This window comes from Drosophila mojavensis, unplaced genomic scaffold (assembly GCF_018153725.1).
Source record: "Drosophila mojavensis isolate 15081-1352.22 unplaced genomic scaffold, ASM1815372v1 contig_80, whole genome shotgun sequence".
In the NCBI taxonomy this organism is placed as follows: Eukaryota; Metazoa; Arthropoda; class Insecta; order Diptera; family Drosophilidae; genus Drosophila; species Drosophila mojavensis.
In genome coordinates, this window is record NW_025318906.1 from 15,927,203 (window position 1) to 15,952,614 (window position 25,412).

At 46.0% G+C, this 25,412-nt stretch overlaps 10 protein-coding genes across 10 annotated transcripts; 6 read left to right on the forward strand and 4 right to left on the reverse strand.

Annotated features, from left to right (window-relative positions):
- The first annotated feature begins 82 nt into the window (after positions 1-82).
- LOC6580143 (serine-rich adhesin for platelets) lies at positions 83-3,727 on the forward strand. The gene is made up of 2 exons (XM_002005967.4): positions 83-706; positions 854-3,727. The coding sequence occupies exons 1-2, from the start codon at positions 276-278 to the stop codon at positions 3,096-3,098; spliced, it is 2,676 nt and encodes an 891-aa protein (XP_002006003.2). The 5' UTR covers positions 83-275; the 3' UTR covers positions 3,099-3,727.
- A 253-nt stretch (positions 3,728-3,980) lies between these two features.
- LOC6580144 (DNA polymerase interacting tetratricopeptide repeat-containing, protein of 47 kDa) lies at positions 3,981-5,539 on the reverse strand. The gene has a single exon (XM_002005968.4). It carries the CDS (start codon positions 5,476-5,478, stop codon positions 4,285-4,287), a length of 1,194 nt encoding a protein of 397 aa, XP_002006004.1. The 5' UTR covers positions 5,479-5,539; the 3' UTR covers positions 3,981-4,284.
- Positions 5,540-5,793: 254 nt separating this feature from the next.
- LOC6580145 (sister chromatid cohesion protein DCC1) lies at positions 5,794-7,317 on the forward strand. Its single transcript, XM_032729589.2, has 3 exons — positions 5,794-5,884; positions 5,945-7,084; positions 7,148-7,317. The coding sequence occupies exons 1-3, from the start codon at positions 5,856-5,858 to the stop codon at positions 7,245-7,247; spliced, it is 1,269 nt and encodes a 422-aa protein (XP_032585480.1). The 5' UTR covers positions 5,794-5,855; the 3' UTR covers positions 7,248-7,317.
- Positions 7,259-10,072, reverse strand: LOC6580146 (ATP-dependent RNA helicase DDX24). Its single transcript, XM_002005970.4, has 5 exons — positions 8,563-10,072; positions 8,387-8,506; positions 7,876-8,328; positions 7,637-7,820; positions 7,259-7,581 (listed from the first exon to the last, which is right to left on the reverse strand). The coding sequence occupies exons 1-5, from the start codon at positions 9,989-9,991 to the stop codon at positions 7,308-7,310; spliced, it is 2,460 nt and encodes an 819-aa protein (XP_002006006.1). The 5' UTR covers positions 9,992-10,072; the 3' UTR covers positions 7,259-7,307.
- Positions 10,073-10,546: 474 nt separating this feature from the next.
- Positions 10,547-11,197, reverse strand: LOC6580147 (actin-related protein 2/3 complex subunit 4). The gene has a single exon (XM_002005971.4). The coding sequence runs from the start codon at positions 11,110-11,112 to the stop codon at positions 10,606-10,608; it is 507 nt and encodes a 168-aa protein (XP_002006007.1). The 5' UTR covers positions 11,113-11,197; the 3' UTR covers positions 10,547-10,605.
- A 101-nt stretch (positions 11,198-11,298) lies between these two features.
- Positions 11,299-16,617, forward strand: LOC6580148 (VWFA and cache domain-containing protein CG16868). Its single transcript, XM_002005972.4, has 5 exons — positions 11,299-11,756; positions 11,811-12,597; positions 12,670-13,338; positions 13,400-13,993; positions 14,061-16,617. The coding sequence occupies exons 1-5, from the start codon at positions 11,439-11,441 to the stop codon at positions 16,112-16,114; spliced, it is 4,422 nt and encodes a 1,473-aa protein (XP_002006008.1). The 5' UTR covers positions 11,299-11,438; the 3' UTR covers positions 16,115-16,617.
- A 512-nt stretch (positions 16,618-17,129) lies between these two features.
- Positions 17,130-19,040, forward strand: LOC6580149 (phosphate carrier protein, mitochondrial). The gene is made up of 4 exons (XM_002005973.4): positions 17,130-17,276; positions 17,626-17,829; positions 17,892-18,656; positions 18,727-19,040. Exons 2-4 carry the CDS (start codon positions 17,643-17,645, stop codon positions 18,891-18,893), a joined length of 1,119 nt encoding a protein of 372 aa, XP_002006009.1. The 5' UTR covers positions 17,130-17,276; positions 17,626-17,642; the 3' UTR covers positions 18,894-19,040.
- A 957-nt stretch (positions 19,041-19,997) lies between these two features.
- On the forward strand, positions 19,998-20,861 carry LOC6580150. Its single transcript, XM_002005974.3, has 2 exons — positions 19,998-20,138; positions 20,200-20,861. The coding sequence occupies exons 1-2, from the start codon at positions 20,058-20,060 to the stop codon at positions 20,755-20,757; spliced, it is 639 nt and encodes a 212-aa protein (XP_002006010.2). The 5' UTR covers positions 19,998-20,057; the 3' UTR covers positions 20,758-20,861.
- An 81-nt stretch (positions 20,862-20,942) lies between these two features.
- On the reverse strand, positions 20,943-24,983 carry LOC6580151 (pro-resilin). Its single transcript, XM_002005975.4, has 2 exons — positions 24,806-24,983; positions 20,943-22,235 (listed from the first exon to the last, which is right to left on the reverse strand). Exons 1-2 carry the CDS (start codon positions 24,809-24,811, stop codon positions 21,597-21,599), a joined length of 645 nt encoding a protein of 214 aa, XP_002006011.2. The 5' UTR covers positions 24,812-24,983; the 3' UTR covers positions 20,943-21,596.
- On the forward strand, positions 22,322-23,290 carry LOC6580152 (casein kinase II subunit beta'). Its single transcript, XM_002005976.4, has 2 exons — positions 22,322-22,957; positions 23,013-23,290. The coding sequence occupies exons 1-2, from the start codon at positions 22,407-22,409 to the stop codon at positions 23,110-23,112; spliced, it is 651 nt and encodes a 216-aa protein (XP_002006012.1). The 5' UTR covers positions 22,322-22,406; the 3' UTR covers positions 23,113-23,290.
- Positions 24,984-25,412: the final 429 nt, after the last annotated feature.

Here is a 25,412-nt window from a genome sequence, read left to right on the forward strand (position 1 = left end):
AATTCTTTGTAAATAGCAGTGCTTATCGGCTAATGTGCGATGATATTGTGTTCATATCGTTTATCCAACGTTCATCTCTAATAGCAATGTGTACACATTGTGTTTCTCACTGTTTTCTTCGCTGAGCTCCACCCTCACCGTTATTGGCAGTAAAGCGAAAAGAAAAAAAGATGAAAGAAAACATGTAAAATAATCGGAAAATAAAACAAAATCAGCTAAACTCATTAACCATTCATCGCATAAAAGCACCTAACCATCATCGCAACACCCTAAACATGGATCACAATGAAATATCTATGTGCATGGACGTCAAATTGGATACACATGACAAGCGCGCCATTGCACTGCGCTACAAAACATGGACCAGATGTCTCGTCAAGATAGAGGCCATTAAATGTGTGCCCTGTTTCTTGCGCCTCAGCTTCCAGAGCCTGCCCGACGATGAGCCCCAGCAGCAGCAACAGAAGCTGTTGACCGTCTCGGTGAATGTGCCTGGCGTGAGCATCAGCATGGCCACCTCGCGCACCAAGCAGCATTCGTATGGGCTCTTCTGGACGCAGAATCGTCGTGATTGCTTCATCTATTTCGCTTTAGAAACAGAGACGGCCTGCCGCAGACACATGAAATGGATTAAGAAGTCCATCAAAAATCTGGAGCTATATAGACAGGTCTTCCTGGAGCAGCGCAGACTCAGTCGCGACACCAGGTGAGCATAGGCCGTAGCTTGATAATGATCCAAGGAAGTTAAAAAGTTAAAATCCTAAATAATGCTCTTCAATTCGCATACGATTATAATTATAACTTAATAATATTATAGAATAATAAATATTTCCCATTAAATTCTCTATTTTAGCGCCCAAAAAGCACTTGGCCCGCTGCCTAATGTGCCGGAATCCTTCTGCTTCGATCTGGATGCAAATAGTTTCTCGTTTTCTGCACGCGTCTCGCAGATCTATGAGGAAATCTTTGATGGCAGTCGCATCTCGCGTGCATCCATTGCCTCGGGCATCTATGAGGAAATGAATTTGGCGTCCGGAGCAGTTGTAGACACGCCGCCAGTATTGCCACCGCTGCCGGCGCATCGGAAACGCATCAATACATTCGAGCTGCAGCCGGGCGAGATACCGCGCTCAAGCACCAATCCAGAGTCAGAGCTGGCCAAGAAGAAGAAATACAAGAATATGTTGGACAACTTCTTTGGGCAGAAGCGTCGCTCGGGCAGTGCCAGCGTCGGTGAGCTGGAGCCGGCCAGCAGGGATCGGGCAGAGGAGCAAAAACAGCAGCAGGAGCGGGAGCTGCAGGCGCTCGCCCTCTATGAGAATGCACCCACACCGGAGGCAGCGCTGCCCACTGGCAAACGTATATTGGGTAATATGAGAAATGCCCATCGTAACAGCTTCTCCAGTCCGGATCTGTCCAAGCTCAACTTTCTGGACACTTTCGGTGAGGCATTGTCCAGCGACGAGTTGAATATCAGCCTGGAGGACTCGGCCATTGAGCATGAATCGCGTCAAGTTCTCCTGGCCCAAATCGTGGCCGGCCAGCTAAGCCGTGCCGACTCGCTGGCCAGTCTGAATGTGTCCGAGCAGCTGCCTCAAAACTTCAATTTCTCTGCCTGTAATACGTCCACCATTAATCTGATTGGCTCCAATGGCGCCGTATCGCATGGCAAGCGCAATAAGAATGTGCTGGTGGAGGAGCTTAATGGCTACTGCGTGATGGCGCCGATTATACAAAAGCTGGCAGGCAACAACGGTGCAGCACAGTTGGAGAAGAAACCCAGCGGAAGCACAGCATCCACCACTTCTGGCTATTCGACAGGTTCCTATAGTTCATCCACCAGCAGCTGCAACACCGACCAGGAGCAGGCGGCTAAAGCCACCACCGTTGCAGCTGCGCCCGCTCAAAATGAGAGCGATATATATGAATCGATGCATGTCACGTCGCTAAATGGCAACAGTAACAGCAACAGTGTCCTGGCCGAGCATCTGTATGAGAATCTCCTGGCCGTGAAGGCATCCCAGGAGCTGGAGCAGCAACCGCCGCTCAATCTTGGCTTTGGCCTGAGCACCAGCACGCCCACCGAATCGCCGTTGGTGCCAGCGCTGCCCCCGAAGCTGCAGCAGACGCCCATCACAGCGGAGCAGCGCGAGGCGGATGAGGAGGACTACTACCAAACGCCGCGCAAGTCCATCATCAGCGTGGACGATAAGATTCCCTCGTACTATCCCAATAGCTGCGATACGCTCAAATCGAAGCGACGTAGTCCTAGCAGCGCCGAAGCAGCGCCAGGTGTACGTCATTTGGTCAGCGCCAAGGTGCGCCGGGAGCGCAAAGAGAATCTCTATATATCATCGCCCCAGCAAATTATCGAACAAAGGCACAAATCAAGCACTGCATCACCATCATCCACATCCACATCCACATCCACATCCACATCATCATCAGCGTCGAGCAAGACTAAAACGTTAAACAAAAAGACTGCCGCCCACAAAATCTCCGAGGGTGTCTATGCCGTCACCCATGCCACAAAGCGTCAAAGTATTAGTCATAATAATAACAATAACAATAATAATAATGTGAATGACCTGCAGGGCGAGGAGGAGCTGCTGCAGCTGGTCATGCTGCAGAATATTGATTTCAAATTCGACGACGGCCAAGCGCCCGAGCCAAGCAGCAACAGCGGCAGCAGCAGCAGCAAATCCAAGTCCAAAAACAAATCGAAATCAAGTCAATTGGAGGAAGAATACGAGCATTGCTATCAGGCAGCTGAGCGTGCCACGCGCATGCTACAGAAATATGCAACACTGGCCAAGTTCGGCAACTCACCCACCAAGCAGCAGCAGCAGCAGCAGCTAAAGGTCGCCATGACACAATCTCATTCAGCTAGCAACTCGCCCAAAGAGCAGCTGCAACACCAACAGCAGCAGCAGCAGCAGCAGCAGCAACAGTTGCCACAGTCATCCAGCAACACCATGAAAAAGTTTGCCTCATTGCCGCGCTTTAAGAAAATCGACTTCTCGCCGCTGAAGCTGCGATTCAACAATGTGTTGCAGCGGAATGCAACTGCAGCAGCAGCTCCAGCAACGCCTCAGTAATCAATTCTATGAGTATCGTAATTGTTATTAATATTGTCATTGTTGTTGTTAATGTAGGTAGCAATAAGTTCGAGTGTTTAGTTCGCATGTGATTTTTCTTTTAGCTAAATGATATTAATATATATTTGTATACAGTTGCGAGCATAAAAATAGGACACTCATAACTTAGTGTTAAATTCAAATCAATTTTAAAAAGAATATTAAGTTTAACATATATTGTTATTAGTTTAGATATTTGATATTCAATTTAACATAGTTTTTTTTTACAACTGCTACTACTTTTATGACCGCAACTGTATACGTATTCTAGCTCAAACGCTTAGCTTCGTAAGCCTTCTATGTAATGCCTGTTTTGCCATAAAAATAACTGTAATTAAGTCTAGCTACGCACAGATTTGATCATATCAATGTAAGAGAGAAACCAGCTAAAGCCATATCTAATATCTGCTGTTGTGTCCAATGGTTGTCCAATTCCCCCCCCGAACCCATATTGGGTATGCGTGTCTGTCTACATATGTATTGTATTTTAATATCCTATATGATATAGTCTTATACTTAAGTGTGCTCAATTATATATAGAGTAAACTCGAAAAACGCTTTTATACCATATACATATATACAAAATGAAACTATTGTTGACTTATTTTAACTAACTGAAAGTAAAACAAAAATTAATATTTTAAGATAAGCTTAATGCGCTTTCCTCAAACTTTCAGCAGCTCTATGTGAGATTACGCTTAAATATTTCTAATTATACTATTTGATGTAGTTTAGTTGAATTTTATAAAAAGAAAAGAGAAAGAGAAGAACAACAAATTATGCTATCAAATGCTTCGCAACATATCAAACAAATTGTAAACTAAGAGCTAATCAAATGTCCAATTTATATACACAAAAAGATCTTTATTATATGTAGTATATATACATATATATGTATGTCGCACAGATGAATGTATGTGTCAGGCATTTTTAGCTTCTACCGCAAGGATATATGAACTATGGATATTGAATAAGCTTCTTTTACAGCGCTAACAAGGCTCAATTGTACCGTGACTAAAATATAAAATATATAATAAAAACATATACTTTATACATATTTCGCAGCAAATGAACAATAAAAACTAATCAAATGCTTGTTAACTACTAAAATTACAATGTATTGCTTCTATTTATCCCTATCATAGTCTCAGCTGTAGACCATGGGTCGTCGTTGCTGGTGGAGGAACTCCTGTTCGACACGCGTATCCTTGGTCACCACATAGAAAAGCAATGCGCCGCCCGAGACAAAGAAACCCTTCTCACTTATAATCTCGCGCAATGTCTTCGTCAGGTCCACCTTGTGCACACAGCCCGCCTTACGGTTCTCATAGTAGACATGCACATTATCCGGACGATAGCTCAGAGTCCGGTCACAGGGCAACGGCTCCGCGAACAGTGTGTTCAGGCAATCTTGCATGGTGGCCGTCTCGGGCAGTTGTTGTTGGAAGTCGCTGAGCAGGAATTCGGGATACGAGAAGGCAGCGGGCCAAATCAAGGTGCTGTTATCCTCCGCATCCAAATGTACTGGATAATCCTCGAGGGGCAAAAACTTCGGTACCAACAATTGTTCCGTAATATTCGCACGTTTATTAATGGGTTGATCATCAAATTTGATGGCACGCTGCTCCAATGCTGCACGCAGCTTCTGGAAACGGGCCAGGTTGCGTTTACTTTCGGCCGCTTCCTTGCGCTGATTGCGATCTACTTCGAGCTTTCTCATTTTATTCTTATGCAACAGCGCCTTGGCTTCTTTATGATCAATGTCCACTTCGAGCAGCTCCTCGCACAGTTTCGTGCACACATCGAACTTTTCCAATTCATAGGCACATTGAGCAGCACGCCAGCGCGCCTTCGTATAGTCCGGCTTATAGAAGAGCGCACGCTGTGCATCACTCAGAGCCGAACGATAATTCTTGAGGAAGAAATGTGCCGCGGAACGATTGTTATAGAGCACGGCCAGCACATCGGGATTGTCGCACTTCGTTTTGATGGCCTCGGTGAATGAGTAGACGGCCATGCGGAATTTCTTGTGCTTCATATAGAAATTGCCATCCTCTTTGTAGTTGAGTGCCAGCTCTTCTTGCGTATTCTCTTCCGGATCGTATTTGAGCTTTTGCAGACCCTCGAACATCGGATGCACCTCATCGCCTGGCTGTGGTGTTTTCTTCATGAAGAACGGATGTTTGTCCATTTCCTCCTGCCAGCGATCCTCTGGCCAGCCCTCCTCATAGCGTTTCTTTTCCAAGCCATCGATGAATTCATCCAACTGAGCATCTAACTGCGCCGCCAGCTCTAGCCGTTCCTCATCAGTCCAATTCTTTTTCGTCGCCAGGTTTTCCATTTGTGTCTCTTTGTATGGGAATTGCACATGCTATGCTTCAAACCTGTTGTTGGAGGCAGGTATGCAGATACACGAAAGTAATCGTGACTTTTGGCGAATTATAACTAGGTGGCAGCGTACGATTTCAAATTAATGGATTGAGTTTTTTTATGCGCAAATGTATATATTCATTTAAAAGTAAATGCCAAACAATGTACTATAAATGAACAAATATTAAAGCATCATTAAATATGTTCATGCTTATATTCAATTATTAAAATATCACATTTGCTAGCAACTACAGTATTTATAGCTGTATGGCAACGCTCATAATCCCATTTGTTTATATGTGATAAAAAAGTTTTTGGCGCGCAAAGCATGAGATTAATATAGAAAATATGGAAGTAGATGAAAATGCACCGCAACAATAAGTTTTAAAAAATGTAAATAATATTTGAATTATGCTAAAGTTATTCACATATTCTAGTTATGTGCGAACACCAGAAGATGTCAAGGCTATTGTTAAGCATGCCAAACTGGATGAGCGCCAGCTCACACAAGTAACACAGGCCTTGTATTATCCAAGCGCTCATGTTGTGAGTGACAATTTGAAGCTGTTGGAGTTGGATGAACACATGTTGCAACAGATTCGCAACGGTCAGACGTTGCACTTTAAGGGCGGCCTGCATGAGAAAGTTGTGCTCTGCACGGATGAACGCACCTATGACGTGAAGGGCGCCGAGATCTCGAATAGCTTATTATTGGTGCCTGATTTAAAGTTTGCTGCCGCAACGAGCACTTCGCCACTGAAGAGTCCGCGTACGGGCAATGCAAATACATCGCTGGAGCGCAGCCTCAACGACAGCGCCGATGATGATTTGGAGGTGCCGCGCACTCTCGAACAGCGACAGGTGCTCACAATATTCCATGAATACTTTGAATGTCGTGAGATACGCCCACGATATCGCAAACTGGGCGAATTGCTGCAGCTGACTCGCTATTCCGGGCCAGAGAACGAATATTGCATTGAGCGCAAGCATTTGTTCAGCTTCCAACAGCTGCTGAATACAGTTCAGTGCAGTCGAGCGCAGTTTGTCGATGGACTGCAGCAGTTTAGGGCAATCGAGTTCGATGGCCACATACGCATACTCGACTACGAGTATGAGTATCGCATTATAAGCTTGATGCTGGGACTGATTAGTGAGAACTCATGGGCACTGGATGAGGTGGAACGTGAAGAGACGATTTATGCCCTGCAAGGCATTGCTCCAGAGCCCGTTGTTGCCGGACTCTTTGATATCTACACAGTGCCCAGTGATCGCTGCCCCGATAAGTTCAAGTACCAGGAGTCGCTGGTGGCGCGGATTGTGGCACAGAATATTTTGCAGCCAGGACTACGTTTTCGCAGCGATGAGTTTATGACCACCTGGCAGGAAGCCTTGCCGGAGGGCATGAGCTGCAAGATCGAGTATCTGCGCGGATTGGGCATCTTGGACAAGGAGGGTGCACAGCCCAGCATTCGCTCCCTGGCTGAGGAGCACCTACCCTCCAATATTATTGATCGCATGCGCGTCTTGTTTAAAACAAAACGCAAATGGACGCTGGATGAGATGGAGCCATACATTGAGTAAGGAGTAGAAATCATCGTAATCATTATCATATATTAAATCTAATCTATTTTTCTTTACAGCTGCTTTACCACACCCGCCCTATCCGTCTCCACCTTGCTAGCCAAGCACGCGCGCTCCCTAACCGAGGGCGGCACACGTTACTTCGTTTCCAAGCATTGATTGCATCCATGTCATCAACATATATATATATATTTGTACAGTAAACTAGCATATAATTATTTACACTTTGCGCTTGCGTTTGTTGCGCTGTTGCTTGGCCAGTTTCATGTCCTCGATGGCTGCCTTCATCGTTTCCACAGCGCTGCGGGAATCACTACTGGCAATGTCCGTGCCCTCGGGCAGCTGACCCGTGCTGGTGGGATACTTAAAGCTGAATCCCTTGGGGAAAATGGGGCGTGAGAGTAGGGCGCTAAGCTGTGCTCGCACCGTGTCAACATGCAAGCGATTGCGTCTTCTTTCAATGATGAATGCATCCTCATCCTGGTCACTACCACTGCAATAGATAAGGGTATTAGAATAATGACCATCAGGAGTACATGTCCACCTACGACTCATCGTTGTAGCCATCGATAATCATATCCATTTCCTCGGCATGCTTTTTCATCCAACCCTCTTCGCTTTGGGTGCGACGCAACTTTAGTTCCTCCTTGTCCAGTTCACGGGCTAGATTAACTCGCTCCTTGACCGCACCCAGGAAACGTTCAGAGATGGGAAACAGTGGTAAATCCTCAGCTGAAAGGGATTACATTGATTATGCTGCTCAGATTTTAAATTTTGAATAACTTACTCCGCTCCAGCGTCTTGTGTAGCCTCACATAGGCCTTCACCTCGCCCGGCTCCATGAACATCACCGTTATGCCATGCTTGTTGGCACGCGCAGTGCGACCCGAGCGATGTACATAGTTCTCGCTGGTGCGCGGCACCTGGTAGTGTATCACGTGCTCAACATTGGGTATATCTAAGCCACGGGCAGCCACATCGGTGGCTATCAACAAGCCAATCGGGTTGTCCCGAAAGCGTTCCAAATTCTTCAGACGTTGCTTTTGAATCATATTCGCGTGCAGCGGCAAGGGATTGCAGTCCAGCAAGCCGAACAACGTGGCCAGCCGCTTGACACAATCGATGGAGTTGCAGAAGACAATCGTGCGACCAGGATGACGTTGAACAAAGTAGTACAGATAGTAATCCTTCTCATCGATGGCACACAGCAGGCGACTCTCGGTGAGCGTCTGAGCAGTTTCTGAAAAGGGATTCAAACATAATTAAAGGGATTCCTCTTTGGATTCGAGTTTACTTACGCTGGCTGCTGGTGATGTCCACAATCTTGGGCTGCGATATGCCCAGTTCTTCTATCAGGCTCTCAATCTTTTGATCCACAGTTTGCTTGATGAACTTGGGTCGCTTGGCCAGATTACGTTCTGAAATATGGTAAAAGATAAGTTGAGTGTTCATTATAATCTATATTTTCTCTTACTTTGCATATGCTCGGGCAGATCATGGACCAATGTCAATGTGGCCGAAAAGACAAAGTTCTGTCGCAGCTTCTTGCGTTCCTCATCCGCATTGAGCACCTTGAGCAGGCTGCGCAGCTCCTCGAAGTGTCCCTTCTCCACCATGCGATCGGTTTCATCTATGCACAGGAAACTCACATTTTCAATCTTGCTCAGATGACTATTACCCTGCGCATACAATTCCCAGAGTCTGCCTGGTGTGGCCACCACAATTTCTGGGCATTGACGCAGCACGCGCTCCTGCTTGGCCACGGACAGGCCGCCAAAGATGGCGGCGACATTGATGCCCGTATATTTGGCGGCACTGACCAGATGATTCTTCACCTGCACGGCCAATTCACGGGTGGGCGTTAGCACCACGGCGTAGAGTGGCCGTTGCTTCGCTTCTGGGTCGTGCTCGTTGTCGCTCTCCTCATCACTGGCGCCGGACACGTAGTCCAGCTCCTCTGGCGACGGTGTCAGCTCATGGTTATCCTTTGTCGGCGGCGCCTCTTCTACTGGTCCTTGAGCGCCTTTCACCTTTGGCGCCTTGCGTATGCCAGAGTCATCGTTGCGCTGCTTCAGTTCCATTATGCCCGAGAGTATGGGTATGCCAAAGGCGAGAGTTTTGCCACTTCCTGTCTCCGCTGCACCCAGTATATCTTTCTTGCCGTGTATAGCTGCCGGCAGAGTCATGGCCTGTATCTGGGTCGGCGCCTCGTAACCCAGCTCCGCCAAAGCTCGCATAATTGGCTCTGGCACGCCCATGCCATGCCATTTCGTCATATCCAAATTGTTTGGTTGTGGCTCACATGGCACTAGCTCAGGCACCTGCTCATCGTCGGCACTCTCTGCACCTTCCAGCTGCTCTTCATCTGATGGCGGCGGTGGTCGCAGCAACGCAAAGCGGTCTGGTTCGTAGTCCTCGTTGGGTGTGAATTGTGATTTGATTGGTTTGGTCTCCGTTGCTGTCGGCGCTGCCTTCTTTTGCTTCCGCTCTTTCTTACGTTGTTCACGCTTCTCCCGCTGCTTCTGCAGTCGCAGTGCATGTCGCTCAGCCAGCTTAGCTTTCTTTTTGCTGACTGCCCCATTCTGGGCATCATCGTCGCTCTCCTCCTCTTCACTCGAGGACTCCTCTGAATCTTTTCCTGACTTGGATCGTTTACGTCGGCTCTTCTGCTCATAGCTACTGTCGTTGCTCTGTTTCTGAGTTGATTTCACCAGCGCTGGATCGTACTCTTTGAGAACTTCCAGGCCGATCATTCCCTCGTAACCGGTAAAGTCGTCTGATATCACATGACCCTTAATTTTCACCTTCTGCCAGCCCTTCGACTTCAGAACTGGTATGTCGCTGTTGCTTTTGGGTTTCTTTTGCTTAGCATTTCCGTTATTCTTAGCTTTTGTCACCACCATGTTTTCATCAAATCAAATAGCACCTCGATCTGGAGCCGTCCGCGTGTTTCGTTTGTTGATATTGAATTGTACAGGGCTGTTACGCAGCAGTGTTGCACAATGCCAATAGTTATTATTAATATGTGTGACTTGGCGGGAAAATTCAAATAACAACAAAATTGTGCCATTTTAACACATTTAATTAGACTTTTATATCATTAACCATAGAGTTTTCCTACTCAACCTCGTATTATCTCGGCTCAGTCTTTTTACGCTCGGGCAGAGAAAATATGGCACGACAGAGTCAGTGCGCTGCAAGTGCTCAAACGAAGTGAACTCATTCTCATCTAAAGCATCAATATGCGCTATTGTACCTTACTATAATTCTCTCTATGCTCTATCCCTCTCTATCTATTTCAATAGGGAACTGGAAGTATTATCCTTATTAACGACATTCAATACATATCGATAACAACCATATAATCACCAAGGATCTTCAGTCAGCATATTCCCCTTCAGAAACTAGCTATTGCCAATTACTTTTGCACTACGATAAACAGTTTAAATAATAAACGGTTTTAGAAAACACACATTTATTTAATGAATCATTTCGTAAACTATTGCTCATTTTATTTTTAAAAGCGCTTCAAGAACTCCTCAGCACAGGTGCGGGCGCGAGCATTCACTGCCAGTTTCATTTCACTAATTTCTTTGTCGATTTCCTCCATGAAGCTAATGACGAAGTCCACCAGCTTATGTTTATACATTTGTTCCGTATGGAAATTTGTTATCAGAAAGCTAATATCGTATCCTTCGATTGGCTTACGGCGCAGTATGATAAAGGATTCAGCGCGACGCATCATGAACCGTGTAAACTTGTGGCAAAGAATGCGCTCGATTTCATCTGCTTGCTTCACAGCAATGCTCACACGCACCGAATTGATGGACGGCTCAATAAGCACCTTCTCCCTCTCATTGCGAGAGACAACGATAGGCGTGAGCACTAATTCTTTGCTGGAACAAATTTCCACCTCCGGCTTGTTGTGCCGTTCCACAACCTGCGACGGGAAGTCCTGTAGGCACATTGCAGCAGTCAGGGAATGGCGGACAGCGGTCAAATATGGTTTTAAGGTGGCGGCCATTGTTTGTTGTAACTTATAATTTTTATTATGATTCACACGATGGTATTACAATGTTATTCTCTTATCATCGATTAACAACTTAGCTTCGATAGTAATGGAATGGTGTCCATCAATATAAAATAGTATCGATTATCCGTATCGAATATTAAATGCTCTTGGATGCAAAAAAGCGGCGTTTCCGATGACACTTATCGACCGACCTTTTAGTTTATCGGGCAGCAGCATTTGCAGCAGCATAAAAGTATTAAAAAAAAAGAAAATCGTTTTGTTTGTATCTAAATGACGCGGTAGTTGTGGCCTATAGAGCCTACCAGGAAATCAGCAAGATGTGGAGCGGCATCGCGCTGCTCCTACTCCTGGCGGCAGCTGCCCACACATCGCCAAGCAATGAACATGTTCCTCCTCTACCTCTAAGCATAAGCAAAAACACAACCATAACAAATGAAACCATACCTAGCAATAATTACAAAGTGCCTACGTCCAATGCTGCTTCTGCTGCTATCGGCTACATGCCGCTCCAGCAGAGCTCAGCAAGTGTTTTCTTCGTCAACTACAATCAGCAGAACGTTGTGCAGCTGAGGCACAATGTGGAGAACAAGCTACATAGTATACGTAATGTGGAGATGCTAGTAACGAAAATACAAGTAAGTGCCATGATATGCTTTAACTGTGCCATAATTCACATCGACTTCTTGCAGGAAATCTTCGACTCTATACATTTTGCCAGCTCAGTGACCACGCGGCTGTCGTCTGGCAACGACAACGAGACCGTGCAGCAGGATCTGCAAGCGTTTAGCCAGCGTCTGGGACGCAAGCTGCAGAGAGCCACGCATGTTGTACTCGAACTGCGGGACTTATTGCGTTTCAATCTTAGCAAAGTGCTGCTGCAGCAGCACAGCTACGACGACGATGCCGAGGAGGAGCAAGAAAGTGAATTTGACTTTGAAGTTGAGGAGGAAGAGAATAGGAATGCGGCTGCCCATAATGAGAATATGCATCTCTATCTGAATACGCAAATCGAGAAATGCCAACCGTATTATGAGACAAATGTGGATGCTGTCTCCTTGGCTTCGGCCCATTACAATAAACAGCAAATACAGATCTTGAACTATCTGAAATCGGATGAGGTATCGCGCGCCACCTTCCTGAACGAGAACAATGGTCGCTCGCTAGCCGCCAATAGTTATATTGCCGATCAGTTAGCCATATTGCGTCAGCTTTTGAGCAATAATCCAAGCGACAACGAGGCCAACAGCAGCAGCAAGATCAAGCACAGCAAAAATAAAGCCAGCAGCAGCAGCAGCAGCAGCAACAGCGTCAGCCACTTTAAGCACATCTATTTCCTCTCCAGCAGCGATGGAGCTTTAGGCACAGCCCATTTTCGTCGCCTGTACGTTTCGGCCATCAAACGGAAGTTTGTGATGCTGCTCATAGATGTGGGATCGGCGCTAAATGCGGAACTCTTTGAAATAACCAAGAGCTTTGGTAGGTGTTTAATGGAGCAGAGCAACTGAGGATATTTAAACTAACATCTGAACTTTCTATATTTTCCCACAGTTCAAGAGTTGCTGCTGCTCTTGGAGGACACGGACTATATATCGCTAGTGACTATATCCAGCGAGGCGGACTATATGTATTTGGATGCATTTCCTGCAGACGCAGCTCACGGCATTTATAGCGCCACGCGTGCGCACAAGGATGAGATTCTTAGCTATGTGAACAATCTGAGCTTTGGTCGCGGCATGACCAATCACACGTTGGGCTTTGAGTATGCATTTGAAATGCTGCATCGACTGCAGCAGGCACAGCTCGTCAATGTGTCGGAGCAGCCCATTGAGTTTGTCTATGTGACGCGTGGATTGCTCACAAATCTTTCGGATGCCATGCATGTGTTGCGTGTGTTGGCACAGGGCCAGAGTCGTCTGCTTTCGCCGGTTATCATCAACACCTGCGCCGTGGTCCTGGACGAGAAGCGCATCATGTATGAGAAGCAGTTCCTCAGCGATGTGGCCACGCAGAACTATACGAAGTTCGATATTGATGTGAGTGCATGGCTGCCCGCTGGCCAGGAGGCGCAATTGGCTGGACGTTTCTTTGTGCTGAACAAGATGCACGCGGAGACAATACCACGGGCGAGCAGCCGCGTCTTTGGTCAGCTTTTCACAGAGCGTTTTCTCAGCGACTCCCTGGAAGTGCACCAGCCCGCTGTGGATGCCGAGAGTGGAGGTGAGTCCTTTGTGTTTGTATTTATGTTATTTTCTAAAGCTAATATTCTTCACATTTGCAGATGTCCTGGTTGCCATCACACATGCCGTGCCGCCCTATGGTGTGGTGGGCGTGAATTTGTATTTGGCTGACTTGTTGGAGGATTTGCTTAACTATCCGAATGCTTCGCCCGCTGCCAAGCAGGGCTTCAGCTATGCCTTTCTGCTGGATCGTGACACCGGCAATACGCTGGCCCATCCGGCATTCCCACGCCCGCTCATCCAGCGTGAAACAGCGTATCCAGTGAACATAGCCTATCTGGAGAATGCAACGGACTTTTCCAGCATCCTCGGACGTATGCTGCGTGAGGAGAGCGGCAATGCCAGCACTGGCGTCTACTTGGGTCGCCAGCAGCTGTTGCGCACCTATCACTGGCAATCCGTGCTGGGCATTTATGTGCTCTGTCTGGTGAGCACCGCCAGCATCAGTGGCACTGCCGCTCACAATACATCTGTGCCGCAGCAGCGCTACAATCGCTTGGATGCTGTAACGAGCTACGAGTCTGGCTACTATGGCGACAGCATGGATATATTGTACCATCGTTTGGACTTGCTGCAAAATGCTGCCACTGGAGCGCCCGCAAATTGCCGTTACTTCAGGCAACTGGCCACAATGGGTGAGCTAGCAATGGGTTTGATTTTAAGTACATCGAAACTATAATCCTCTTCTACTGCTTCTTTCAGATGCACCCACTCTTTTTCTGAGCGCCGCCGCCTTTAATTCGCCCTTTGCATTTCTGCACAACAATCGCCCACGCACACAGCTGCGTCAAGTGGAGTCCATAATGGCTTATTTGCGTGATTCCCGTGGTCTGTTTGCTAATCCCGGGCTGCGGCCACGCATACGGCACGAGGTTGTGGTCTTATATCAGGCCATGCAACTGCTGCGGCGACGGCATCAGGACTCGAGCGGATCGTTGCGTGCTCACATTATCAGACGTTATATAGCCAGTGTTAGTGGCGTGCTGCAGATATATCCGGGTTGCCTGCTGAGCAGCAGCTATGATGCAACACGACGTCCCTGGTTCCGGCAGGCCATGGCCCAGCCGGGTCGCATTGTCAGCACAGCGCCGTATCTGGATGCTGGTGGAGCGGGCTATGTGGTGACGATAGCGCATACGATATTTGAGGGAAAAGCGGATGCCTTACACTCCGCACAGCAGGATCGGCCTGTGGCTGTGGTCGCCCTGGATGTGCCCTACGCCTTCTACTATCGGCTCATCTTGGACAGCACGCCGGTGTGCACACAGCCGCATATGAAGTGCCTGCTGTTCGAGCACGAAGGCTATTTGCTGGCGCATCCCAGCATGCTGCAGGTGTCCACGCACACGCGCAATCAACGCCGGCCCCACGAGCATCTGACGCACAAGGAATCCTATCTGGCCAACGATATGCTAAACCATGCCCAACTGGTGCGCAAGCTGGGCTGTGGCAGCTATCAGAATCGGACGCTGCAACGCTATTACGCCTTCAACACATCGCTGGCCACCATACTGAGCAATGTGGTGCATGGCGAGCGCACGAAATACGCCATCGCCCTGATCCGTGGCAGCAATCTGTTTGCGGCGGTGCTCAACTCCAGCTGCGATGGCGGTGCCTTCTGTCCGTGCAGCACCATCGATCGGGTCTGCCTCAACTGCAAACGCATGGATCAGACGGACTGCGAGTGTCCCTGCGAATGCCCCATGCTGGCGAATAGCGATGCCAGGGATCTGGATGACTATACCAACTATACGCGACAATTTCCCTATTGTGCACCACCGAGCGAACATTTTCTCGCACTGCCACCCACCACGCAGCTGTTGAGCATGTTGCCCAGCTGCACCGCCGTTGGTGGGGGAGGCGGCTGTGAGACGTTCGCTACACAGCGCGAATGCCTCGGCATCATGGGCTGTGAGTGGTGTCAACAGGATGTGGAGGGGAATACCTTCGCGACGGCCTTCTGCTCCTCACAGGCGGGCTGCTTTAATGGTGTGCTGGCATCGCTGACGCCGTATGGAGAGTTGGATGAGCTGGAGATGCTAGCCGCGCATAATCCACAGCGGGAACAGCATGCGTACTCCGCCTTTGGGCCACTTGGTGGTGCTATCGTTGTGCTTGCCATAGTGATAGGCTTTGCCATCTATTGCTATAGGCACAATCTGGATAACCAGGCACTGGAGCAGTTTTATGTGGACTCGGTGCAGGAGGAGAACTACGGTCTGCCCCTGTCACGCTTCAATTTCGATGATTGCCAGGCACATGATGAGCCGCCCATGGGTGGCTATGATCATGCTGCCGCCCAGCGCCAACTGATGCATGCTGCGGACATATCACCGTATCACATGTCCAGTGGCAGCAGCTACTACCGCCGGCCGCCCAACGGGGAGTCGGATCACGGCTACAGCACCATGACACCGCACGAGGATAGCTCCGATCAGCAGTGCTTTACGCTGGCGGAGCCACTGCTGCTGCACGACAAGCGGCACAGCAAGTCGGACACCATGTCCATATCAACATCCATATCGAGTCCCACTAACCGCCAGCAGTCCAACGCTCATCCCTATTTGAGCAATCAGCCGGCCAGCAAGACGGAGCGCTACAAGCAGCAGCCGCAGGCCACACCGTCGCCCTGTCGCGGCACAACGTCCGCGGTTTATGGCCAGACCACGCTGCCGCTGGATGCCGACGAGTCGCGATCCCACTATATACTGGCGCCTGTGACCGTCCATCGGCACATGGAGACGGCCGAATCGTAGTCGATTGCAATTAACGTTTAAGGAGTCCGCTTGTTTGCCAACTTGGTTATTTTGTGGGTTAGTTCACAATCACACGATCCGACACAGAATCAGATCAGCATCCGATAACTAATTCAGACTCTACAAAATGCCAGCCAATTTAATCTTTAAGTCGTTTATATTGTTAACTACTTTGCCATTTTTGTCCAGGTGCACGAACTATGCGCGTGCACTGTAATTTATTGCAAAAAGTATTATTATGCAGCTACTTCCAATACTTTAAGCATTTACATATACATACATACATACATACATATATATATATGGATATATAGATATATATATCTACGTTAAGCACTAAATCAACTAAATGTACTTATTATCAAAGTAACGAAACGACTCGAAAGGAAGAGTATACATTTTTTGTAATAGTCCTTAAGTGCATAAAGTTACTAATTATCGATTTTAGTTCGTAAATAATACAAACTTGAAATAAAATGTTTGCAAAAATTTTACACACAAAACGAAAAGGAAGATTGGAAAATCTTCTTAGCCTTGATTTAGAGCCAATTGTCTGTTAGCCGCGGCTACAGCTGTCGACGCGTTAATGAATTTATTTTTACAGCAAACTCTAAACAGAGGGAAAGAAGAAGAAGAAGAAAAGAAAAAAAAAACAATAAATAGATTTCGCTCAATAGCAGAATTTTCAGTGCCCAAAATGTTGCGTATATTTAGAAATAACAAAATCTCTCAGAGTTGTCAGAGAAGAGCAAAGAGAATTTTCCGAAATTTTCCAAATGATTATGAAGATTATTTTTAATTAAATGTGCTTAAATATTTGAATGAAAATTTAATTATTTATTCAATATTTTACGTAAATTTTGATTATTATTTTCTATATTTTTTTAGATATCTTATGGGAAATTCAGTTTTTCTGCTGTTCATTTCATAACCGTTTCTAACCGATACAGTTTTCCGGTACATGACAACACTATGATCGAATTTTTGTGCTCAATCTCTGATCTTTTTTTTGCGACAGTTGCATTTGGTTTTCTGGTTTGGCGCACAACGAACGTTGTTTTCAGGTTTCTATTTTCTGAAACCCGACAACGACAATTTCAGCTACTTCAGCTAGAGTTCAGCTTCTGTTCTGCACCCCGCACAATTTTCCTCGCACTTTGAGGTAAGGCCAATAGATACACCATACACTCTATTTGCTTTCCAAAATTAATATCGGTTTTTTTTTTTTTTTGGATTGCTCACGATTGTATTACGTAATGTTCAGTGAGCAAAAAAAAAAAAAAAAAGAACGAGAGTTATGTAAAAAATAAAAAATTATGCATTGGGCATGTGCTCAATAGACAAGATCAATGCCAATGGTACAAAGTGTTCGATAATAGATTGAAAGAAAGAAAAAAAATTGAAAAGAAATTTTCGCAAATGTTGAACATATTGTCGAATCCTTTTTACATGTTTTCTGAAATATCTCAAGTCGATTACATCATGATCTTTTAACCTCAACCAATCCACAGCATCCTCGCTAGCCAACATGTTCAAATCCCTGTTCGAGGCCGCTCAGAACTCAACGTTCAAGTCGCCATTCACCAGTGCTAACTGCCAGGCTGCTTCAGCGCCCGCTCCCGCGCCAGCTCTCCTGCCCTCGGCCAACGATGGAGCTGCCCGCCAGCTGAGCCCAAATCACAATTTCGCTGCCGCCGCTGCTGCTGTTCAGGGTGGTAAGTGAGGATCGGGAGCCCAATGATTTGGTATCTAATGCTCTTTCTCTTTCGCTCTCTAGACTCCTGCGAATTTGGCTCCAATCACTATTTCGTGCTATGCGGCTTGGGTGGCATCATCTCGTGCGGTACCACGCACACAATGGTGGTGCCTCTCGATCTGGTCAAGTGCCGTCTGCAGGTGGATCCGGCCAAGTACAAGAGTGTGGTGAATGGCTTCCGTGTCAGCTTGGCTGAGGAAGGCGTCCGGGGCTTGGCCAAGGGCTGGGCGCCCACCTTCATTGGCTACTCGATGCAGGGTCTGTGCAAGTTCGGTCTATACGAGGTCTTCAAAGTCATGTATGCCAATGCCATTGGCGAGGAGAACGCCTTCCTGTACAGAACCGGCCTCTACTTGGCCGCCTCGGCCTCGGCTGAATTCTTTGCGGATATTGCGCTGGCGCCCATGGAAGCCGCCAAGGTCAAGATACAGACAACGCCCGGATTTGCCAAGACGCTGCGCGAGGCGCTGCCTAAGATGACCGCACAGGAGGGCATTTCGGCCTTCTACAAGGGTCTGGTGCCGCTCTGGATGCGACAGATTCCATACACCATGATGAAGTTCGCCTGCTTCGAGCGCACCCTGGAGCTGCTCTACAAGTATGTGGTGCCCAAGCCACGTGCCGACTGCAGCAAGGGCGAACAGCTGATTGTCACCTTCGCTGCTGGCTACATTGCTGGCGTGTTCTGCGCCATCGTCTCCCATCCCGCAGATACGGTCGTCTCCAAGCTGAACCAGGCCAAGGGCGCCAGCGCTCTTGATGTGGCCAAACAATTGGGCTGGGCTGGTGAGTAACTGATGATTGTTGACGATCCTCTAGAGAAATTAGCTTAAATCAACTTTTCATTGCTCAACAGGTCTGTGGGGCGGTCTGATGCCTAGGATTGTCATGATTGGCACACTCACTGCCGCTCAATGGTTCATTTATGATGCTGTCAAGGTCTTCCTGCGCATGCCACGCCCACCACCACCAGAGATGCCCGAATCGCTGAAGAAGAAGCTGGGCGTGACTGGGGAGCAGTAAGAAGCAAATGTGTAGCAGTTAACCCGCTTTAAATATACATATATACATACAGTAAATAGTGCAAAACAGATTATATTGACCAATTTAATGCGAATTGTATAGAAAACAAGATAAAATAAATAAACATACCAAAAACTTTAAAATGTATTCCAAAGAGAAAGCTTTTGCTGCGTTTAAGGGAAATTCAGTGATTAATATATCAAATATAATATTAAATGAATGTCTAAGATATTGAATAATTTAAATTATACATAAATACTAATAAATAAATAATAAATATAAAACATTCAGATTTCGTTTTGTCTACATAGCATTTTGGAATTTGAATGCCCGCGCTTTAATACTTTAGCAGGGCTGCAGTGAATTGCAGAAGTCTGGTCACCCTGACGGGCAGCAGTTTTTGGCGCCCCATTTGAATTGCATAAATGCTGAAATAGAAAACACATTTTTGGTTAGTTTACTTGACAAAAATGTATAAAGGATACTTAAAAGAATCAATTAATGTTATTTTGATTGTAACAAATTTTAAATTGATTATATAAATATGAAAGAAGAAAATATTGAAAAAATTAATAATTTATAAATATATATTTTATACATAAACAAAATTGAGACATCTTAATAAACTTTCAGACTAAAGCTAATAAACCTTAGCTTTATTTGGCTAACAACATATATAAAATTTAAATATAGATTTTTAGAAATACATAAACAAAATGCATTCATTAATCATAGTCTAATTAAAATATATTAATGATGTTGCTAATTAAAGTATATTTAATGCGGAACAAGCCCAAATTGTTGATTCCCACCTGCGGTGAGATATATTTAATACAAAAATAGACGTGGAGTATTTGACCAAGATTCTTCTTCCGTAATATATATTTTAGCTTAATTTTTATAATTTTGTGTTCTACAATAATTCTATTCAGCTTAATGTTCTGGTTTAAAATTTGTATATTTTATAGTTACAGTTAGGCAACGAATATACCTGTAAATACGTAAAATATATGTGTGATTTGAACCCCTGCCAATTATGGCAAGGTCAATGATCGTTTGTGATTTAATTTTGATGGCTTACGTGTTTACAGATGTGCTCTATGTATGCCAGACGAGGCAGGGAGTTACGTGCATGCCATGCCAAATATTAGCTCAATATTGTAAATGATTTGGTATAAAAATGCGCGCATTTCAAGTCTTGCATTTCAGTTACAAATGCAAGTTACAAATAAAATGCTGCTAAAGGTATGACGCAATAGGAGAGTTAGTTTTGCAAAGATTTGTCATGCATGTATTTGTTTTAAAGGTAATTTTGGTAATCGCCTCTCTCGCTGGCATTTCTGCGGAATCACCTGTGCGAGCGCCATATGCACCTGCTGGCTGGCGTCCTCGCGTGCCATTTGGCTTGCCTGGCAATCTGGAGTCCAGCTTTGAGATCAGCAGGCAACGTGTTGATTATGCTGGCACTTTCGATGAACCTCGCCTCGATTCCAACTATTTGCCACCAAACACCGAGTCATACGATGCGGGCCAACAGGCTCCAGTGTCCAAGCAAGTGGACGGCGAGACAACGCCATCTCCACAATACGGTGCACCAACTGATGCCCCATTTCGCATTGACTATCCCGATGAGGAAGTCTCCGCGCCAGCCACTGATTTGCAATCGAATCGGCGATCAAATATTCAAGAGGGTCGCTACTATATAGTCTCGGACGATAAGAAACTACAGCGCGTGCTCTATCGCACGGTTCAAAGCCCCGGAGAAGATCTAACAGCACAGCTTAGGTACTCGCCTGTGGGTAAGCTGCAGGATCCCGTTTATAAATACAATCGCCAGGGGCAATTGGAGCGGGTGCTGAAGTAAAGGTCATGAGAGCTGAGATTACTTGACAAACAAATTCATTATTATTGAAAAATATTAAATGGCAAAGCTTTATCAATGTTATCCAAGCTTACTTTGAAAATAAATGAATTATTTTATTATGAATGATTTATGATGCGATTATTATAGGTTGTCAGCCTTTTCAATAGAAACTCAATTTGTTATTTACTTTGTTTTATACAAAAATGCTTTCTTTATTCATTATTCATTCATTATTTATACACAAAAGAATCTCATTTGTCTTCGTACACATTTTTCCATTCGAGAGTGTAATCCAATGCATTTCTCATCAGAATTCGTTTAAAACTAAATACAATGCTTATGTTTATGTATGTATGGATGCGTGTGATGGTCACAATGTATGTGTGCGTGGGCTCGGTTTCGTGTGTGTGTGTTTCGGTGTGTGTGTGTGTGTGTGTTTGTTCTGTTGTGGAACGACACAAAATGAAGGCGCTTAACAAAACGAAACGGCAAAAGTCGATGGAACAGGCATAGGCTGGCATAGCTGGAACAAGTGGGACGGCTGGACATTGGAACGCGCCTGGCTATGGCAATATGGCGGCATTCCACAGAATAGAGAGTGAGGGAGACAGCAATAGTGGTAGTAGTGGCGCATGTGGATGATAGCGTGTGGACAGAGAGTCTCGCATGACGACGAAGCCAGTGCATGCCAAACTGTGATGCATTTAATACTTAGCTCGGTTAGCGATAATAATAATAATAATAATATAGATAAAAAACAATGCTCATAGACAAGTTAGCCTACAGAGAGTTGGAGGGTCGACCTAAACTGGAAACACTAGACGGCACACTCAGCCTCCTTACTGATAACCATTGAATTTGCCCTGTTGCGCATTGCTGTCATAGCCACCGTTGCCATTGCGTCCGTTGCCATTGCCGTTGCCGTTGCCCACCTGCTCGTAGCGAATGGTTGGACGGTAGCCATTCTGGTCGGCCTCGTACTCGACGATCTGCTTGCGGCCATCGGGCAGCAGCACGTAGTAGCGGCCAACGGCCAAGTCGCCATCGCGCGACTCCATGTGGCCGAAATCGTTGCCCGACTCGTAATCCTGCACGTCATATTTGAATTCGTATTTCGCTGGGCCGTACTGCTCCTCGTCGCGCTGGCCGTAGCCGGCGTTGCCGTTGCCGCCGCCATAGCCGCCATTGCCGCCGCCGTTCTGTCCCTTGAAGATGGCGCCGGTCAGAGCAGGTGCGCCATACTGGCTCTGGGGCAGAGGTGCGCCGTAGCTGTTGCTGGGTGCCGAGCCGCCGCCGCCGCCGCCGCGCTGAGGAGGCAGATAGTTGTTGGCGGGCGACTGATAGGTCTGTGTGGGCGGCAGATAGTTGTTGGAGGGCGCCTGGGGCGACTGGTTGGGTGGCAGATACTGGTTCTGGACTGGTGGCTCCGCTTGCGTCCAGGCGGCCAGGCAGACGAGCATTGCGATCGTTGTAAAGCACTGCGGAAGAGGGGAAAAGGATTTGTCAGTTCAAGTGAATTCAAATGGAAGCAAGGGCAGCCTCTGGCTTTGCAGTCAGCCAAAATCGAATTGTGTTTGCTATTTTAGTTGTATTTGGTGTTTAACAGTTGTTTTTGTTTTTTTGTTTTTTTTTTTTTTGTTTTGGTAACCATGTCAGACTCGGAGGAGGGTGCCTGGATACCCTGGTTCTGCAAGCAGCGCGGAAACGAGTTTTTCTGCGAAGTGGACGAGGACTATATACATGACAAGTTCAATCTGAATTTCCTTGACTCGAACGTGAGCAACTATCGTCGCTCGCTGGAGGTGATACTCGATCTGGAGCCAGAGTCCGGATCGGATCCACCGCCCGAAGCTGAGCTGGAGCAGTGCGCCCAGAAGCTATACGGCCTGATACACGCTCGCTTCATACTGACCAATCGTGGCATTGATCTGATGCTGGAGAAGTATCAGAAGAGTGAATTTGGCATCTGTCCGCGTGTCTTCTGCCAGCGTCAGCCGGTGCTGCCCATTGGCCTGAGCGATAATCCTGGCGAGGATTTGGTGCGCATCTTCTGTCCCAAATGCAATGATGTCTATGCGCCCAGGTCGACACGGCACGCGGCCATCGATGGCGCCTTTTTCGGCACCGGCTTCCCGCAAATGCTATTCATGGTCAAGCCAGAGATGCGACCGAAGCGCACCAAGCAAAAGTTTGTGCCCAGGTGGGAGGTGATTTAATGTGGTCTGCTGCCAGCTTCACTAATCTCTGCTACACAGATTATATGGTTTCAAGATCCATCAAATGGCGCTTCGATCGCTGAGCGAGAACATTGCCGTCAGTAAGGATCAGCAGCCAGGTGAAGGGGATAGCAACTGAGTGCTCCGATTGCCTGACAATATTTTGAGCCCATGACCAAATTGTTTGTATCTTGCCAACAACAACAACAACAACAGGTGATTGTCTTTTTTGTTGTTGTCTGTTTTAATGTTTTCTAAGCTTGTTTCGTGTTTCTGTTGCCCTTTTGAAAGAATCTCATTAAAAATTGTTATCGTAATTAGCTCTGCATCAGCCTATTTATGGCTCTTTTGTGCAATTGTTTATGCACATTGTTTATAATTATAATTATGCTTTGTCTGAGCCACGTTTAGACGCGTGTAATATGCAAATTTGTGGAAATTGGGTCGACTTTCGGCTGTGGATGTGCACCAGCAAAGTGAAGGGCCAACTCTGGCAGGTGAGGCAGAATTTGTCATGTTCCGCATACGTCGCGTTGACGACGGCTGCTGTAGCAGCCAGCTTCGTGTATGACTTGTGCAACAAAATTGCATTTAGCGTAAGCAGCTTGAGGATTCTATTCACAAATGCCTCAGTCGCAACTATACTAGAGGCAAGTATAGTGTTGTATCGTCCAGCTTTATGTGCGCTACGAAATACATGACTTAGGCAACAAACTTGCTAACTTTGCTAAATGAAGTTTGAGAATTCGTTTTTAATGGCAGAATAGTGTTACAGCTGGCAGCTTACTGTGAGCTGCGCTGCAAATGACTTAGACAATAAACTTGCCTGTTTAGTTAATGCAAATATTCTTATGATTGCTGCAATTGTAGAACAGTGTTGCAGCAGCCAGCTTTTTGCGTGCTACTTTTTGCCGAAAGGAACTAGTGCATTGCTTATCTTGAAATTCTTAAAGTGCTGTAGCAGTCAGCCTACGGCTATAAACTTGGGCAACAAACTTGCAAGCTTTGCCTAAAGGAGCTATAAAGATTGATCTTCCGTTTACTTGTCGCGACTCTTCTAATTGCATAAATGATGTAACATTTCTTCTTCTTCCCAATTACTTTAGTTGCGAGTGCAAGACCTTCAGCGACTTTCATGCTTCATTGGCTTGCAAAAAAAAACAAAAAAACAATAAAACAAAAAACATTTGATATTGCGTTGTATTCGGTGTTGTGTTCGTCCCTTGCTTATCTTGCTAACTGCAGTCCAAACATGGTCACTGATGCGCACTCAGCTGTTGTAGTTGAAAGTACAAGTCTCTTAATTTATGCAAAACAACTGCGTTAGTGGTGTTGCGGCGTCTGCCCGAACCGTGTCTATTCTTGCTAACTGCTTTTTTATAGCCAATTTACATTTGGGGGGAATGCGATTTGCACAGTAGCCAAAGCCGGAATGCGTGTCGAAATGCAGATAGATATAAATCATAGCAAAAGTATTATGAAACTGACGAAAATTTATGCGCATTTTCAGCTAATCGCATTGATTGAGTATATTTTTGAACTTGACTTCTTTTTGCATAAATGATTTATTAGATTTTGAATATGCTAAAGACTGTGATTTATATTAAAAATGATCAACTAATCTGCTCATAATTTGCATAACAATAGCTTGTATTTAATTCTTTTTTTTTTTTTTTTTTTGTTCTATATCCTTTTCTGAACTTGGCTGGCATGGCTAGCCACACTTTTTGCTGCAATCCCTTTTACAGGCAGGACTGCAGCAATGCACACACAACACACACAACTTTGCACTGACAGTCCGTATCCAGATGTGGATATTGTGGATTCTATACCTTCATTTTGTTCGGTCACTTGCTTGGTTTTTGTACAAAACACACACGAAACTGTTTTCCCTTTACTGCAGGAGACTCGGCACTAGTAGCTGAGGATCAACTGGATGAATTGATATTGTTGGGTTGGTGGTTCTTCTTGCGAAGATGGTTGACTTGATTGTGATACTGAAACAATTTCGTAGGCCAGTATTTATATTTGAAATGTGCTGCATTCGCTGTCGTTGGCGCTGTCGGCAGCGGCGTTGGCGTCGGCATCAGCGGCGACAGCGACGCCATCACAACAAAAATAGCGCGCCAAATTTTCGTATCTATTTTTTTTGTGTTTCTTCTCATTTAAAAATGTTTTTTTTTTTTTGGTTTGGAAGTTTCGAAGAGCGCGAGTTTCAAAGTAAGTAGCAATGCAAAGCAACACACACACTCACACTCACACACACACATATTCGTACAGAAAACATTACAAAATAATGCAAAGCAACAAACAGCAACAGAAACGGCAACAACAATAACAATAACTACAGCATCGAGTGCTCTCCGCTCGGCTCGTGAGCAACGAAGACGCGAAGCTTTAGTGTTATAGTAAACTAGTTACTTTTAAATTAAAGCGCCA

Bases quoted from the DNA above. Each gene is read 5' to 3' on its own strand.
- LOC6580145 (XM_032729589.2), top strand. From the start codon at position 5,856: ATGGAAGTAGATGAAAATGCACCGCAACA. The intron at 5,885-5,944 runs ATAAGTTTTAAA...CACATATTCTAG, and splicing joins GATGAAAATGCACCGCAACA to TTATGTGCGAACACCAGAAG. The intron at 7,085-7,147 runs GTAAGGAGTAGA...TTTTCTTTACAG, and splicing joins GAGATGGAGCCATACATTGA to CTGCTTTACCACACCCGCCC.
- LOC6580150 (XM_002005974.3), top strand. From the start codon at position 20,058: ATGATTTGGTATAAAAATGCGCGCATTTCAAGTCTTGCATTTCAGTTA. The intron at 20,139-20,199 runs GTATGACGCAAT...TTTGTTTTAAAG, and splicing joins CAAATAAAATGCTGCTAAAG to GTAATTTTGGTAATCGCCTC.
- LOC6580148 (XM_002005972.4), top strand. From the start codon at position 11,439: ATGTGGAGCGGCATCGCGCTGCTCCTACTCCTGGCGGCAGCTGCCCAC. The intron at 11,757-11,810 runs GTAAGTGCCATG...GACTTCTTGCAG, and splicing joins TGCTAGTAACGAAAATACAA to GAAATCTTCGACTCTATACA. The intron at 12,598-12,669 runs GTAGGTGTTTAA...ATTTTCCCACAG, and splicing joins TGAAATAACCAAGAGCTTTG to TTCAAGAGTTGCTGCTGCTC.
- LOC6580147 (XM_002005971.4), bottom strand. From the start codon at position 11,112: ATGGCCGCCACCTTAAAACCATATTTGACCGCTGTCCGCCATTCCCTG.
- LOC6580149 (XM_002005973.4), top strand. From the start codon at position 17,643: ATGTTCAAATCCCTGTTCGAGGCCGCTCAGAACTCAACGTTCAAGTCG. The intron at 17,830-17,891 runs GTAAGTGAGGAT...TTCGCTCTCTAG, and splicing joins CGCTGCTGCTGTTCAGGGTG to ACTCCTGCGAATTTGGCTCC. The intron at 18,657-18,726 runs GTGAGTAACTGA...ATTGCTCAACAG, and splicing joins CAAACAATTGGGCTGGGCTG to GTCTGTGGGGCGGTCTGATG.
- LOC6580152 (XM_002005976.4), top strand. From the start codon at position 22,407: ATGTCAGACTCGGAGGAGGGTGCCTGGATACCCTGGTTCTGCAAGCAG. The intron at 22,958-23,012 runs GTGGGAGGTGAT...TCTGCTACACAG, and splicing joins AAGCAAAAGTTTGTGCCCAG to ATTATATGGTTTCAAGATCC.
- LOC6580143 (XM_002005967.4), top strand. From the start codon at position 276: ATGGATCACAATGAAATATCTATGTGCATGGACGTCAAATTGGATACA. The intron at 707-853 runs GTGAGCATAGGC...TCTCTATTTTAG, and splicing joins AGACTCAGTCGCGACACCAG to CGCCCAAAAAGCACTTGGCC.
- LOC6580146 (XM_002005970.4), bottom strand. From the start codon at position 9,991: ATGGTGGTGACAAAAGCTAAGAATAACGGAAATGCTAAGCAAAAGAAA. The intron at 7,821-7,875 runs GTAAGTTATTCA...AATCCCTTTCAG, and splicing joins ACACAAGACGCTGGAGCGGA to CTGAGGATTTACCACTGTTT. The intron at 7,582-7,636 runs GTAGGTGGACAT...TATCTATTGCAG, and splicing joins GATGGCTACAACGATGAGTC to TGGTAGTGACCAGGATGAGG.
- LOC6580144 (XM_002005968.4), bottom strand. From the start codon at position 5,478: ATGGAAAACCTGGCGACGAAAAAGAATTGGACTGATGAGGAACGGCTA.